Source organism: Pituophis catenifer, unplaced genomic scaffold, assembly GCF_029215685.1.
Source record: "Pituophis catenifer annectens isolate HBS135680 unplaced genomic scaffold, rPitCat1.0.hap2 SCAF_10, whole genome shotgun sequence".
Taxonomy (NCBI): Eukaryota; Metazoa; Chordata; class Lepidosauria; order Squamata; family Colubridae; genus Pituophis; species Pituophis catenifer.
Genome location: NW_027256890.1, coordinates 664789 through 681798, shown reverse-complemented (window position 1 = coordinate 681798; position 17010 = coordinate 664789). Strand labels below are relative to the sequence as shown.

The 17010-nt window shown below is 44.9% G+C and overlaps 1 protein-coding gene across 2 annotated transcripts in view; it reads left to right on the top strand.

Moving 5' to 3' along the window:
- The first annotated feature begins 3659 nt into the window (after nucleotides 1–3659).
- Nucleotides 3660–17010, top strand: part of SMPD4 (sphingomyelin phosphodiesterase 4) — a 35784-nt gene continuing 22433 nt past the window's right edge. For both annotated transcript variants that reach the window (XM_070950776.1, XM_070950775.1), the window contains exons 1-8: nucleotides 3660–3734; nucleotides 8094–8180; nucleotides 12594–12736; nucleotides 12965–13040; nucleotides 14074–14182; nucleotides 15019–15071; nucleotides 15811–15962; nucleotides 16622–16754. In XM_070950776.1, the coding sequence (XP_070806877.1) occupies nucleotides 3660–3734; nucleotides 8094–8180; nucleotides 12594–12736; nucleotides 12965–13040; nucleotides 14074–14182; nucleotides 15019–15071; nucleotides 15811–15962; nucleotides 16622–16754 (828 nt within the window). The remainder of the gene's footprint in view (nucleotides 3735–8093; nucleotides 8181–12593; nucleotides 12737–12964; nucleotides 13041–14073; nucleotides 14183–15018; nucleotides 15072–15810; nucleotides 15963–16621; nucleotides 16755–17010) is intronic.

The window sequence follows — 17010 nt, the reverse complement described above, 5'->3', positions numbered from 1 at the left end:
TTGAGCCTCCCAAGGGGAGCAGGAACAAGGAGCCGGGAGATGCAGAAGAAGGCTCTGGCCAGTGGAAATGAAGCTGCTATGCTGTGGAAGTGAACAGGCAAATCAGCCCCACCCCAACTGGTCAGCACAAGCTGGAGGAGGAAAGCTGGGACCCTGTAGACAGAGGAATGATCCAGAGCCCCTCCATTTTGGCTGTACAAGTGGAGAGGAATAATGACCTCCCTTGACACAACCCAGCTTGTAGTCAAAACCACATCCAAATCTTTCTTGCTCTTCTCAACCCTAGTTTGGGCTGCAATCTCATTCTGTCATATATGTTGGCCAAACTTCTCAGGTTTTTATCATCTGCAACGTATAAATAGACCATCCGATTATTAATAAAAATGTTGAACGATACTGGCTGCAAGGTTAATTCCCATAGAACCCATAGAATAGTTGACTGTACTCCAACTTTATATAAAATTATTTGTGTTGATTCTGTAAGCGTTGTGAACCCAGCTTACTGTAGTGTGATCCAAAATACTCTTGTTTGTTAAGGAAAATCTCATTTGGAACCTTGTCAAAACCTTTGTTGAAATCAAGAGAGAATACATCCTTATCCACTAGAATCAAAGGAGCAAAATTTGTCTCTGGTGATTTGATTTTGGCCAAGTGAGACTGACTATTTGAAGTTATGACATTGTTTTCAGTATCCTTACAAATGTCCTGTTTCATTATCTGCTGGAACATCTTTCCTGGGATTGAAGTTTGACTCAAAGGTCAAGAATTACTAAGATCCTGTTTTTTCAAAGCAGATAGAAGAAATTCACCAGTTTTGTTCTTCCTCATCCTTTGACACATCTCCAGTTCTCCGTGTTTCCAGGTCTTGCAATTTTCTGGAGATTTAGATTGCAATTTTTAATATGTTAGACTGGGAAAAAGTGAAAGGATTTAGAGGTATTTAACAGTGGTCTCTTTTAAAACTAGGCTTTCTTGTCCTTTCTGTACTTGAAACAATTGGAAAGGAAGGAAGTCCCTGAATACACTTACAACAAAATTAAGAAAGATGCTATAAACTGGAATGGGGTTTTCTATTGCTCAGTTCTCTCCTGTGACCAGTGTCAACAAAGCCAAGTGGGAGATTTAAAGTTGAAGAAAGCAAAGGACATCATTCCACTTCTGTGGAAGTCATTTTCAAACAGCTTTTTGTACAACACTATTGGTGCTACAGGCTCAAAATTAGTTCCAAGATTCTCAGGCATCCAGGTAGAATTGTCTGAAAGTTCAGTCATGGCAACTGGACTTTTTTTTTTTTGGTTTGAAACATTTCGCTATGGATAAGAGCAAGCATTTCAAACCCAAGAACCAGATGTTCCCTGGTCAGCAGGTCTCCAAATCCCATAATCATGGCAGACAAGAATTACAGGGGAGTCAGAGGTCTTAGCTCCTGCTTATAAGCCTCCCAAAGCACCAGGATGGTCGCTGTGAAGAACAAAACATCAGGCTTTGGACTGAACTGCAGCCCATTGTCTCTGTCAAGTTTCCGAAAGATGCCCTAATTAACAGTCTCCTTGATGGTGCCCACTGTGCCCGTTGTTCTGGCAGAAATAGACATTAGACTTGTGACACTTTTTTAAAAAAGCAACCAGAATATGCTTCTGTCTCATACAGCCAAGCAATGGCTTCCATTGTGCACGTAAAGTCTTTGCCTACAGAGGGCCACATTGTTCAGCTCATTTCAGAACTCTTGGTTGTTAATTTCCATTAGAGAATAAAATGTAGAGATTACAGATGCCAGAGAATTGAAAGCTATTTCTCCAACTCATTCCAGCTGTTCATTTAATTCTTGATTGATTGCAATCATTGGGGAGCTCTGCCAGCTCATGTTCACAATGCACATATGGCACTTTTTGGGGATGTTCTCTCCAGACTGTTGGACCAGTGGCATTCAGGTAGTATTGGCATCATGCCAGGATCTCGAGAAGGGCAAGCAGGGTGCATCATTCTACTGGGGTCCTGCTGCACTTTCTAGATTTCCCCCTACCAGCCTTCTTTCAATTGCCTGAGCCCAGCCAGGGACCCACAGTTTCCACTCATGTTGAACTGGGGTGATGGGCGGGGCTCTCTCTTCTCCTTCTGTACTCAGCTGCCAGGCAGCTGGAAACAACATGGGCAGCTGGCTCCTTGCAATAACCCCAACGTTTGACACAGGCTGCTGCTTGAGCTGGCCATTTTTGAAACTACTTTTAGAAGTATGTCCTTCCTTCCCTTCAGGAGCAAAAGACAGCATTTTCTATTTAGGTTCAGCATCCAGCTGCATTTCTCCCCTTTCAGAACCAGAACAGCCACTTTGTGCCAATATTTCAGTAGCAAAGGAGGAATATAGGAACAAGAGTAAGGGATTTCCCTCACTGATAGCATCTCCCTCATAACATGGCATTCACAAAGTTCTCAGATCCTGTTCAGTGTCTGTGTGCACACGGCTTTTCTGTCATTCTCCTGCTCTCTCAGATTTTGAATGGTATTGCCATAGAGCTATCACAGACACCTCAGTTATAATGGATCCACTCTTGCTATTGTCTCTTAGCCATGTAGTGTAAAGGCTCAATTGCAGAAGTGGGAAAAATGCTAGCCTGTTAATTGGTAACTCAAGTAGAACCCTTTAAAGAATGAAGGTCACTTTCTTCAGCTGGCCATCTTTGTTTCCCTTCCTTTAAGAGAAGTGTTGCAATTCCACCACTACCAGTACCACAGACCTGCAGGATTTTGGGGAAATGATTCTCCAGAGTGCAAGAGGGAGAAGAGAAAAACCCCAGAACAATAGATTTCCAGTAATTTGTATGGTGATGGTCTGACACAAGTTTCTAACAAGCAGCTTGTCCAAAATTGCCTGTACATTTTATGCTTCTATTTGTTTGCTACAAAATGCCCCATTTTAGTCACTCCATCCCTGGCCTCTCTCAAAGGTGTTGTGGCACTGAAGCTTAGGCAGCCAAAGTTAGGATCTATTCCCTGAATTTGGGAGAGAAAAAGACTTTTACCTATGCAAAGGTGTTTTTTTTAACCAACTCAAAATTAAAAATCAAGTAATTCAGGCAATTATTAATGGGGATCAAGTCATTTTGCAGGGTACAGAAACAAATGCTACAGACATTTGGTAAAAACAATAGGTCAAAAAGCAAGTCATTAAAGAACAAGGCACTGGGTCACACGAGAGAACCGAGCAACAGAAAAACCCCATTCCTGTTTATAGCATCTTTCTTAATTTTGTGGTATGTGTATTCAGGGACTTCCAGAATACGCTCCCAACTGTTGCTGAAGAGAGGCTTTCCGGATTTTTAAAAATGTCTTTGGTTGATTAGAAGTTAACATTTCCCGAACTTCAGAAGGAAATGTGGCTGCCTGCCAGGCTGACAAGCGAACATCTCCTTTATGGGAAAAGGACCTGGCAGGCGGAGACCCCAGCCGGCAGCGCTCCGGGCCTGCGGATCCCCCTCCCCTCCAGGCTTCCTTCGGGCCCTCGGCCAGCCGCTTCCCCGCAGGAGGGCCACCAGAGCGGCCTCTCTAGGCGGACGGCCTTGCAGCCACCGGAAGCGGCGCGCTCGGGGAGACGTCACCGGGAGCGCGGCCAGTGACGTTTTCCCCGCGCGCCGCAGAGGGCCGGCCGCTGCTCCTCCGCCATGAGGGTCGCGCCGAGCCGCGCCAAGAACCTCGAGCCGGCCGCGCCGCCTTTCCCTCTGCCCAGCTACCTGCTGGTAAGCCGCGCTCCAAGAGCCACAGGAGGCCCCGCCCGGCTGGCTTTTGGGGGGAGTGGGGCTGGGGGCGGCCCCCTCCCTCCCTCGGGCAGGCCCTGAGCAGAGCCCAGCTGGGCGGGCGGGCGGGCGAGTCGGGGGCTTATTGAATGCAGGCTGGGAGCCGGGAGAGCTCCCGGGGAAGGAGGCTGTTGCAGGCCGCTCTTGCCGGCCCGAGTTGCGTCTCCGCCAACCGCTGCCTTCGGGCCTGGCCTCCTGGCCAAGAAAGGAAGCCTCTCTGGCGCCTCCTCCCCGAGAAGGGCTCCTTCCGCCTTCTCTTTCTCGGGCCGAAGGGAGCCAGTTCCCTCCGCTGCTCTCCCCACGGCTCGGTTTTTGCTCTTTCCCCAGCACAGACCGACTCTCCTTCACCCCAATAGACGCGCAGCCTGGGACCCAGAAAAATATACTTTAAAAATTCAGACAGAGTAAAAAAGGAGGTAGAAGTGCCTTGCCTTCTCCGCCTTAAAAATGTACACAATAGAGTTCATACACATAAAATACTAATAAAGCATACATGCAATTCAAAATAAAAGTTACCAGCTCATCCATTTCTTCTCCCGAGATTTACAGCCTCTTTCCTTTTGTTTCTGATGAACCACCAAAAATACGTTCTCACAAACCTTGGTTAATACAATCTCTACAACTTCTGGTAACTGTCTTGTATTTTCTTTGGTTATTCAGGCTGCCTTTTGTTGACATTTAGTTCTAGGATCTTATAAATGAAGTTGTTAGCAGGAGAGTAGAAAAATTTGTCAAACCTCTGACTCTTGGAATCAGAACTGAAAGGAACCTTTCAGCTTTCTAGTCCAACCCCCTGCTCAAGCAGGAGACCATATACCATTTGGCAGAGTTGGATTCCCAGCAGATGGTAGGAATATTGCAATCTAATAACATTTGGAGAATATGTGTAGGTCAGGGTTGAAATTAGGGGTCCTTGGAGCTCTCTGAGCTTGGCTGCTTTCTTGCAGTCCTTTCATTACCCAAGCTAGGCATCACCATCAGTGCTAGTCCCAGAGAGCAAACTTTATTCCCTTTTACCACTGATGATGTTACCTAATTTGAGTAATGAAACGTTTGCAAGAAAGCAGCCAAGCTCAGAGAGCTCCAAGAACCCCTCATACTGGAATCCCCCACACGTGTCTCTTTGAAAGGCTGATCATCCAATTTAGAAAGGCCTGGTGTTTATCTTCTGCCAGCCCAAATGGTGCATAATATACACCTGGGATAGTATCACTTTTGTTGCTCTTTTGAAGTGTTACTCAAACACTCTCCATAGTCCAGGTTGTTAGATTCTGTGAGGACAAGTGCATTGCAACCCTGCCCCCTTCCCTCTTTCTGTTGAATCTTGTCCTTTTAAAAACAAATTGTAACCTTTGATGACAGTGTCCCAGTCAAGTGTCATATCAACAAGATTCAGTTAAAGCCTGCAACATATTTGTTTCCCCTGTTGGGATTTCCAGTTCTCTCTGTTCTGCATATTGTCTATATTGCTGAAGAAACCTTTGAAATTGTGAGTAGTAGCCCCTGTGGGTTTCAGTGCCAGTCTCTTAAGTCTCCTCACACCCTCAGATTTCTCCCTTTGTCTCCTGTGTTGTTAATCTCAGAACACAATATGTTTGGCAGATAAATTAGCCTTGGCACCAGATTTGGGTCTGGGGTCTGACCATCATTCTTTTGCTCTGGTTTACTATCTATCTAATGAAATTGGGGAAGCACTTGCTGATCCAGAACACCTTTCTGGTCTTTGTGAAGTGCAGCCTATCTGTTTCCAGGATCCCTTCATGTAAGTAACACCGTCCATGGTGGGGATGCAACCATTCTTGGCTGCACTGGGAAGTAACTGGCTTTTGATACCATCGACCATGTAACTGGCTTTTGATACCATCGACCATGGTATCATGCTGCACCGGCTGGAAGAGTTGGGGATGGGGGGCACCGTATTACGGTGGTTCTCCTCCTTTCTCTCCGACCGGTCGCAGTTCGTGTTGGCAGGTGGGCAGAGGTCGACCTCAAGGCCTCTTATATGTGGAGTGCCTCAGGGGTCGGTCCTCTCGCCCCTCCTGTTCAACATTTATGTGAAGCCGCTGGGCGAGATCATCCGTGGCTTTGGGGTGAGATACCACCAGTACGCTGATGACACCCAGCTGTACATCTCCACCCCAGGCCACCCCAACGATGCCCTTGAAGTGATGTCCCAGTGCCTGGAGGCTGTGCGGATCTGGATGGGGAGGAACAGGCTCAGGCTCAACCCTTCCAAGACTGAGTGGCTGTGGCTCCCGGCATCCCGATATAGTCAGTTGACTCCATCACTGACTATTGGGGGCGAGTCGTTGGCCCCCACAGAGAGGGCTCGCAATCTGGGAGTCCTCCTGGATAGGCAGCTGTCCTTGGAGGAACATCTGACAGCTGTAACCAGGGGGACCTTTTGTCAGGTTCGCCTGATCCGCCAGTTGCGGCCCTTTCTTGATCGGGATTCCCTGTGCACAGTCACTCATGCCCTCGTCACCTCTCGCCTTGACTACTGCAACGCTCTCTACATGGGGCTCCCCTTGAGGAGCACCCGGAGGCTCCAACTGGTCCAGAATGCAGCAGCGCGGGTAGTGACGGGAGCAGCCTGGCGCTCCCATGTAACACCGCTCCTGCGCGAGCTGCACTGGCTCCCAGTGGTCTTCCGGGTGCGCTTCAAGGTGTTGGTTATCACCTTTAAAGCGCTCCATGGCATAGGGCCTAGCTATCTTCGAGACCGCCTGCTGCCACCGACAATCTCCCATCGACCCGTGCGCTCCCACAGAGAGGGCCTCCTCGGGGTGCCATCAGCCAAACAGTGCAGGCTGGTGACCCCCAGGGGGAGGGCCTTCTCGGTGGGGGCACCTACCCTCTGGAATCAATTGCCTCCAGAGATAAGGAGAATCCAAGACCTCGGTGCCTTCCGCCGTGCCCTTAAAACCTTCCTTTTCCAGCAAGCCGGGCTGGCCTAATTTTTTTTTTAAGTGTTTTTAAGTGTTTTGTTTATTGTTTTTAATTAATGGGGCCAAATTTATATATGTATATTTTAACTGTATTTTAATATTTGTACTTGATGTTTTTACTTGGCTGTTCACCGCCCTGAGTCCTCAGGGAGAAGGGCGGTATACAAATTCAAAATAAAATAAAATAAAAATAAAAATAAACGTATCTGTGCAACCAGTTCTTCACTTTCAAGATCTGGTCCTTCATAAGCTATTATGCACAACTGAAAGGATTGACAAAAACTGTCCTTGCCCTCTTAGTTTCCCCTTCTTACCCAGGGCCTTGTTGTCTCTGAAGATCTGTGTCAGTCACCAGGAAGGTTTGAAGAGTTGAGGCAGCCTGTACCGTCCTGGATGCAGACTTGAAAGACATTATTTCTCCTGTCATGTCATGTCTACAGGCTGTGGCTTCAGTTCTTCCCAGCAGGGAATCGCCCACTGCTGCTTCTCTTACATTGCAGTGACACTGGATATTGAATGCAGGATAGTTGTCATATCTATGCTTTATTGATCATCTTGGTCAGATTTCCCCCCTGAATTATAGGCAACTTTTTATTTGGCATTTAGATAAGCTAGCTAATAAGCACTGCTGCTAGTAAAACTTGTCTTGGGTCTCTGGCATAATATTATGTTGCACCTCTTCCTTTATTTTCAGACAAAGTAAGCAGCACACTTTTCTCTGATGTTTCTTTTCTACTGTATAAAAAGGGGAGGCAGAAAGTCTATGCATTTGCTGGCTCACAAGGAGAGTGGACATGAGTCTCCCGCAGAGGATTATCAGCAGGAAATTTTGAGGTCTATGGTGCCCCCTGCCCCTTTGCCAAGCCCAGTACAGCTGTAGACCGTACAGACTGCCTTAAACCAGCCCTGATTCTGCTATAAGGAATTAGCAATGGAGTTATTGTAAAAAAAAAAAAAAGCCTCAATTGGAAGCCTTAATTAAGACTTATATTGTATTTTAACAGCATATTTAGGGTATATTTACCAGCAGCTTAAGTGGTTTCTTGTAGAAAAGTGGAATTAAAACATAATTCTGTGTAAAATTCTGTTTCAATTAAGAATTAGAATTGCCGCTACAGTTCTCATCCAATTCATATTTGCTGTAGTTCCAGGTTGTTTAAATGTTGAAATCAATCAGTACGGTAATTGTGTTATGAAAGAAACATTTGCTAAAGATTTAAATAGTTTAATTGCTTTATCTCAGAAAAGTGAATTGATAGGGTCTCCTGCTTGAGCAAGAGGTTGGACTAGAAGACATCGAAGGTCCCTTCCAGCTCTATTCTGATTGATTGATTCTCTTTTCTGTTTGAAACAGGCTAATTTAAAGGCTGACTGTCTGAACAAGCCTTTTGCTCAGAGGTGCCATGATCTCACGACAATCATTGAAGATTTTCCTGCCAAGGTAGGAAGCTTGCCCCTAGCCAGGGCCTCTGGTAATATATTTTTTCTTCTTTCAAGGGAACAGGCCCTACTGCTTTCAGGCTAAGGCAAGGGATGAATAGGGAGAACTAAAAGGACATTGCCTGGAAAGTTCAGAGAGGGAATTTAAGAGGAGACCCTTTCATATTTTACCTTGAAATCAAGATTTTTAACCAGGACTTCCTATTGTAACCGGGGCGAGTGACAGCTGAAATCCATGGAGATCTGAAGAAATCCGTGGTAATCAGCTGTTTTCTGCTGCCCTGGAGCTCATTGGAGCCAAATGTTCACCTTGAAGGGGTGACTAAGTTGGAAAGGCACCTGTGGATTGCAAGGGGACGGCGGTCCCCTTAGCTGGATCTGGAGATACTTTCTGGACAGGTGGGGAAGAAGTCAGCCAGTCATGGCCGAACCGAAGCTCCAGCAATCGGAAAAAACAAGCGGTGAAGTAGCGGAAAAGTGACAGTGCACTAGTTAAGGATGATACAATCTCTATCCAGAGGTAAACAAAACGTGCTAAATTATCTTTGTTTGAGGAGGGAGGCTCCAGAAAGAAAGAGAAAGGAAATTACCATCTTAGCTCCCTCTAGAAGGAAAGTTTTGAAGCAATTCAAATTGCCAGTGAAGTGAAAGTAAAACAAGAGCTAAATAACACTAACCTGAGAGAAAGACTGGATTAACTATATTTTTAAAGGCAGAATTAAAATATTTCTCACCAGTGGATCTTCTGTCATTGCTAAAACTTCCTTTAATTACAGAAGGTGAAGATATTTCATTTTGAGAGTGGATAGGAAAAAGGAGTAAGACTGCCATCTAGTGACCCAAGGTGGAATATACCAGAAGGAAAATAGATACTTTAAAGATGGGGGGGTGGAGGGGGAAAGGTATACAACTTTAGAAAATAAAATACCTGATGACAAGGAACAATTAGAGGATTATATTCCATGTAGGAAAATTTTGAGGGAAAATAAGATTGGAGCTGCAACAGAAATAGAAGCTACTGAAACCTGGTGGATTATAAATAGCTTGAATGAACTGGAACAGAAGAGAAAAGAACTTTTATTTTATGGTCAACTGGTAAGATAGCGAGCCTTATGGATTATAAAACTAATGAAACTATAAATATAAAACTATATGCTTATGGAACAGAAGGAAAAGACTATATTGGAGATATAGTGGATGGTTTTGAGCTATTATAATCAACTGATTCTGATTTGAGTTTGATCCTCAACACTGACTAGACTCTGGGAAATGATTGATTGACTGAACTCAGATCGAAAAAAAAAGGTGGGATCTAATATAGTGCTGTCATACTTTGATATTTGGATACGTGATACTACTACTGTCTTTATTACTGTTGGGTACTAATGCGGGGAGATATTCACCGTACTGGAATATTCTAGGTGGTCAATTCTGGGGTGGCCTACGCTTATAGGGAAGACTAGGGGAGGTGATAATAATTACTGGCTAAAAAATTTAATTGCCAAAATGTCGGCTTTAAACATAACAAAAATAGGTAAAAAGGCATCCTCGACACAGGCCTCAATATCTTCTAGCCCTTCTAATCAGAGGTCGGTTGAAAGTGTCTTACAGTTGGAGAAAGCTAACTCATCACAAAAGGAGGTATGAACGTTATTACAGGCATTACAAGAATTATGACCCAAAGTCATAATGAGATAAGGAAAGATATAGGAGAAGTGAGAAATGATATGGGAGAGTTGAAAGAAAAAATACAGAATATGGATGAAAAACTAGAGACCTTTCAACAAAGGATACTAGAAAGTGAAGAAAAGATTCAAAAAATGGAGGAGAAAACAGAACATATGAAAAAGCAGGTAGATGATTTTAAATCAACTGACCCAGACTAATAAAGAATAATGTTAGAGACAGAAAAAGCTGTCCATTATTTAAGGTTTCAAAACAGAAGAGGAAAAAGGAGAAGATTTACCAGAATTAATGAAAGAATTGTTAGCAAGGGTATTTGGCACAGACAAATGAGATGGATATGGAATTGGATGAAACATACAGGATTTATACAAATTATGCGAGAAAAAACAATCTTCCTAGGGAGGTACATATAAGACAAGTAAAAAAATCATTAAGGGATGAGATACTGCATAGAGCAAGAGAGGAACTACTAGTATATAAGGGTAAACAGTTGGTGGTTCTGAAACATATTCCCAGAAGAGTAAGGGACCTAAGAAAACAGTATCACTTCCTCACTTCAGTCTTGGTTAGACACAATGTAAACTTCAGGTGGCTGATTTCCAAAGGGATTTTGGTCACCTGGCAAGAAAAAAGGTACCGATTGGACTCACTGGATAAGGCAACGGATTTTTATGAGAATTACTTAGCTGTAGATGAGGAACAAGAAACAAGAGAGCAAGTATATAAAAGCCAAGAAGCACTAATAACAGGAGGAAGATACCCAAAACAAATACAGGATGAAAAGGAGAAAAAAAAAACATTTAGAACAAGAGGGAGCAATAGTGAAAGAACCTAGAGAAGTAAGAGCAACTTAGACTATAAAACCTAGATATAAATAATTGAATGCAAGAAGAAATAAAAGTTATCAATCAATATTAATTGGCTGAATTCAATAAAAAGGAAGACATTCTCTAAATTAATGAAGCAAAAATTAGATATAATAGCACTTCAAGAGATAACAATATAAATTATTGGAATATTCTAAATTGGTAAAATTATTCTATTCATTACCACAGCAAAAAAAAAAAAGAAGAAGAAGAAGAAGAGGGGTAGTACTTTAGGTGAAAGAAACAATAAATGCCAAACAAATTTTTAATAATGAAGAAGGGAGAATTTTGATGTTGGAGGCGACTCTGTATCAAAAGCGAACCCTTAATTTATTATGCACCAAATACTGGACAAGAGAAGTTTTATAAGCAACTTCGCAAAAAGGTTCTAGAAATAAAATATGAAAATATTTGTATCTTGGGAGTTTTCAACACAATTGTCAATAATGAACTGGACTACAGAAGTAGTAAAATTAATTAAAAAAATAGAAGGACTTTACCAGAAACATTGATTAAAATGATAAAAGAATTATCTATTGGAGAGAATAGTGGAGAGAAATGAAACGGGAAAAAACAATATACATTCTATTCCAATAAGCATAAATCATGGTCCAGAATAGATATGATTTGGATGAATTCGGAATTATGTGGAAATGTACAAGAGATTGAAATTGAACCAAATTTATGAGTAGACCATAACCCAATAAAAATTAGTTGGAAGGGTCAAGAGGTGAGAGTGCAACTTTCAGACTTGCTTCTGTTAATGTAACCTTGCAGTAAAGTTAGTACTAGTTCTTCTTGGGGGGGTTCTTATCTGGGCTACCTCGCAAGGCAGACAAGAACAGAAACTGATCCTGCAAACAATTCTCCCCAAGTTAGGTTGATTGTGCCCACTGGCTTCTGAAGGGTGTTGCCTGCAGGGAAGCAAGATCAGGGACTTGACTGAACAATTTCTAGAGCTTCCCACATGCATGCAGAGACGGATGATACTGCAAAGAATCAGAAATAAGCTCAAGAGCCTGTGGACTTAAGTGGTATTTTCATCCGCCCTTCCAGGCCATGAAAAAGAACCGGAAAGGGATTTAAAAAAAAAAACAGTTACAAGTACAGTTTAATTCTGTAAGTCATGGTCCACTTGAATAGGGCTTTTCAGAGGGCTGAGGAAGTCACAAGGATCAACTATCCTTCAAGTGATGCTAAGGGGAAAGTTTGCGGAAGTGGAAATAGCAGGACCTTTGAAGAAAAGGATCCCCGTGGTGCTTGAGATCTTGCTTGTAAAACAAATGGGAACAATGTGAATTGGACTTCAAAAGGGTGGATTTTAGCCAACTCAGAGCAGTAGGATCCCAGGGTGGGTGAGAGTCTCAGAGAAGGGGATGCAGCTGCATTTGAGGAGAGAAGAGTGAGGGCAGCAGAAAAAGCCAAGAAAGAGCTTAGTGAAGCTCTGAAGACAAACATGGACACATGCAGAGAGTCCTCAAGTTACGATGCTAATTCGGACCAGAATTTCCGTCATTAAGCAATGTGGTTGTAAAGCTTGACATCTTGTGACCATATCGCTTAGCAACAGCAATCCCAGCAGTCACTGTTGCTGTTAACCGAATCCTGCCTGTCATTAAGTAAGGACCTTTGCATGTGTGTGTGATTATAATTATAAATAAAAATGAAGCCGGAGTGTGAAGTGACTGTCGGGATTTGTCTGTCTTCTGCAATTGTTGCTCTTCTGTCCACCAGCAAGGAGACCCTGGCTCTCCCCAGAGCAGGAAGTGGTTCAGGGTACGAGAGGTGGGTCTGGGGAAAGCCACCGTTCGTTCCTCTGGTTCCAGCAGTGGCTTTTCTGATGGCTTTTTTCTTCTGCAAAGGAACTGCATGCCATCTTTCCTTGGCTGGTGGAGAACATTTTTGGCAGTTTAGATGGCATCATTTCCGGGTGGAACCTCCGCTGCCTACAAGGCAGAACAAACTACACCGAGTACAACGTGGCCCTGGACTTCCTATCCCCCGGGTGAGTTGGCTCAGCCCTGTCTGTATCCATGCCGCTTGGAGCCCCTTCTGGAGAATTGGGCCCCAGTTTATTACATCTGTGACGGAAATCATCCATTGGTTTGATTAGGTGATAATGCTCATCGAAGACACACAAATGTCCATGTCGGACAGTAGCAATGTAAAAACAAAACTCGTTATGGAAGATCCCCAGGGATCCATTTGGCTTTTTTCTTTCTTTCTTTTGCAGAGGCCCGATGATGAAGTTGGTTTACAAGCTCCAAGCTGAGGAATACAGATACGAGTTCCCCGTCTCCCACCTTCCTGTTAGTGTCTGGAAAGGAGGTGATGTTAGAGGGATGTTAAGCTCAGTACAGGTAGTCCTCGACTTACGACCACAATTGAGCCCAAAGTTTCTGTTGCTAAATGAGACATTTATTAAGTGCATTTTGCCCCACTTTACGACTTTTCCTGCCACAGATGTTAAGTGAATCACTGCAGTTGTTAAGTTAGTACCACGGTTGTTAAGTGAATCTGGCTTCCCTGTTGACTCCACTTGTCAGAACATCGCAAAAGGGGATCACGTGACCCTGGGACACTGCAACTGTCATAAATGTGAGTCAGTTGCCAACTATCTCAATTTGGATCACATGACCATGGGGATGCTGCAACAGTCGTAAGTGAAAAATGGTCATATGCCACTTTTTTCAGTAATGTAACTTTGAATAGTCACTGAATGAACTGTTGTAAGTCGAGGACTAGCTGTACAGAGGTTTGAGCTTGGGAGTCTTGAGTTCTTAATTCCGTGCATGGAAATTCTATTTGTCGATGAACTTTCTGAGCTGCTCTCCAACTCCCCCACCACCACCTACCTATCTCCCACCCCCCTTTTGGCCACCCTGCACAGTGCCACTGGGCAGCAGTGGTGATGCCAGCAGTACTGGGGCTGAAGTAGCAGCCCAGAGCCTTCAACAGCCTCAGCCAGCTGCTGCCCCCTGGGCCGCTATTCCAGCGCTGGCACAGCCACCACTGCTGAAGAGAGACGCTGTGCAGCCCAGCCAAAAGGGCAGAGATAAGGCAGGCAGGGGAATTCGGGAGGGGGCAGCCCCATCCCAAGGTTCGAAGGGACCACACCAGGAATGGTAGGATCAGAGCGGGTCCTCACCTAACAGCCAGTGGGATATGATTAATAACAGGAAGTGCTGGGATTGCCGTCAGTAAGTGATGGGGTGACATGACATTGTGCTTTGTAATTGCTTTGCTTAGTAGAAATACTGGTCCCAATTACCACAATTGAGGGCAATTCTTAGCCTATATTTTATGTGTTTTCATTATGTTGCACCTTGTTTACCTTTTCAGGGCCCAGTGAAAACTTCAATTCAAGAACGGATTTTACCAGAATGTTCATTATATCACAACAAAGTCCAGTTCCCTCCCACTGGTGGCCTGAATTTGAACCTGATTCTTAGTATCCTTTGGCCTTGTGGTTGTGGAGCAGTTTCCCTGCACAGCAGTGAGTGAGTGAGGTGATGGGCTTGAGGGGGCAGCGGCTGCTGCTAGTAATGGAGGAGAAGCCATTCCCTCTCTCTCCTGACGCCTAAACTTTTCTGGCACCATCAGGTTGTGCGCCATGCTGCTCTCACTGCTGCTTTGACCACGGAGCTTAGCAGCCACTTGGCTCTTGCAAGGATATAACTTGCAGACAAGGGAGTTGCATTCTGGGACTAGGAAGACAATTGGCAGCTGCTTTTAACCACAAAGCAAGTTCCCTTGGGTTCTTTAAGGGAAAGGGGATTATTATCCTACAGCAATCTTGGCAACTCTTTAGCACTTAATTTTTCCTAAGCTTATAATGATGATGAGTTATATGTGGTGCTTCCTTGATGCTAACCACCTGCTAATGCATTGGGGAGATGGCTGCCTGCTTTCCTGATAAAGGAAGACTGTCCTGTTCTTGCAACAACCGGCAGACACCTCTGCTGTTCCACCTCTGCTTTAGGGAAGGCCATTAGAGTTGTGCTGCCTGCTGTCAGGCCACTACCACTCTCTCCCCACTGAGTAGGTGGAGAGCCTTCCCCCCTTACAGCTTGCAAGCCAGGAACTTTCCTGTGGGTCAAGGTGTAGCAAGCAAGATCAGCTCTCTTGGAGGTTCCTCCTGCTACTTAAGTTGTGTGGGAATCTTTTGCACTACGAATGAAGTAATCTGAAGAACTGTGTAAAACTGGAGTCCATCAAATAAAATAGCAGCCTGCCTGCTTTTTCCATCTTGCTTGGAGGAAATTGCTCCCTTGACTCTCCTGCCAGATCCGTATGAATATTACATGTTCTGCTTTGCCATCAGCCTCCTTACCCAGAGGGTGAGTATACTTCGGCCTTCCTTGGTAAGGCCGCTCTTCTTCTTGATATAGTAAAGGAGGGGAGAAGAAGCCGGAGCACTATTGATTTACCTAGGGGGCTTTTAAGCCACTTCATTATTACATCAGCTCTACTTTCTTGTGGGAAAGCCAGTAGGTCTCTTCTAAAGCAGGGCTCCCCAGCAGCCAGGTACTGGTCTGCAGCCTGTTGGGAACTGGGTTGTGCATGCGGCATGCGTGCATGCAAAACTATTCCCTCTCCTGCACCCCCCCACCCCCGGCAACCTCCGGCCAGTCTGCGGAGCTGGAAAGTTTGGGGACCACTGTTCTAAAATGCTGGAAATATTGCCTCCGTCTTCTGTGCCACTCAGGTCTGTGATTGTTTCATGACTCACCCAAACCCTCTGTGGTGTTTCCAGTTTGAACAAATTATTCTGCTCATCAAAGAAAAGTTTGCATTCTTGTTAATCTGCAGGAGTTGCTCACTTTTAGCACTGGTCTGTGGTTTGCCAAAGTTGCCATTTGGTGGTTGTGAATACCAGATGGGGTTATAAGATTGTGTGTGCAGTGGGCCATTTGAGGTTACGTAGAGATGAAATAGTGGCTTGTTGCTCCAGGTGGAGAGTTGTCTGCCTGTTCCGAGGTGGCAAGGAAGCTTTAAGCGTTTTGAGTTTTGGCCTCCTTGTAGATTGAACTGTGGAACTCCTTAAGCCTAAGAGGACTCTTTCTGTTTGTGCTTCAGGGCATCTCCACCACCTGCCCCATCAGCATGTCGAACAGCGCTTACTTCATCCTGGTGGACCGGTACCTGAAGTGGTTCTTGCCCATAGAAGGGAGTGTCCCTCCCATCCCTTCCTCGGAGCCTGGAGGGGTGGTCTCCTCACCTGCTTCCCGGTGGGTGTTTGCTGTCCTGCTCTCCTCATCTGCTGGTTGCAGCTGTAGAAAAGGCAGTTCTGGGGGTGAGGGTAGGGGAATATGTGGAAGGAGCTTGCAGATTAGGACTCTGCAAAGAAAAGGCCTCCAGTGGCTTTCAGGATGCTAGTAGGAATTTGCAAGCTGGGATGCTGACAGTGGGCAAATGGCCACAAATGCACCAAGTGTGTTGTGTATGTTTGCCACCTTAAGTTACCAATTAAGTAATGAAGGTGGGATAAAAATGTAAGTGGCAGCAACAGGAACAGGGCTACAAAATGCCATTTCTGAAATAGTTCCTGTTTTCATTTTCTGCAAATAGGAATAAATTAATTGACTAAAATGTATTCTAGGAACAATGATGATTTAGCAGCACACTGAACACACCTCTGGCCTTTTTCAATAGTGCTAACTGGAACATTTAGCGAATCATTTCTAAAAATGGGAGCAAAAGTCAGTGTATTCTTCAGTGGGTAAAACTGGAGGGGAGATCAGGCTGTTCTGATAGGTGTCAGAAGAGCCAATCCTGATCGGGTTTGAGGCAACACCCTGATAAAGTGCTTTCTTGGCTCTGGCCTTGAATTTCCTCCTGCTGGTGTGTCTGGATGCTCTCTTTTGACGTGGCCTTCTCTATTTCAAAGCTCTCCCACAATGCCTTTCACCTCCTACGGGATGCATCCCACCAGTCTTCTGAAAAGGCATGTCGCTCACCAGACTTCGGTGAATGCAGACCCCGCTTCCCAAGAGATCTGGAGGTCGGAAACGTTGCTTCAGGTGGGTGGCCTCAAGAGCGGCTCGCTCCACCTTGGGGGCAGCTGCGGGTGCTCTTTCCTTGGCCCAGGAGAGCAGGGAGAACCATTCTCTTGCAGTGGCTGCGCCTGGGGCCACGGGCCCCCTGCGGCATTTCCTTTGGAGCTGAGGGCCCCTTTGCGCCTTCATGGACAGCTGATCTTAATCGTACAGGGCCCATGAATTGAAACACAGCTATCCTTCAGTTTATATATTTTGAGCAGGTATGATTCGGCTTATT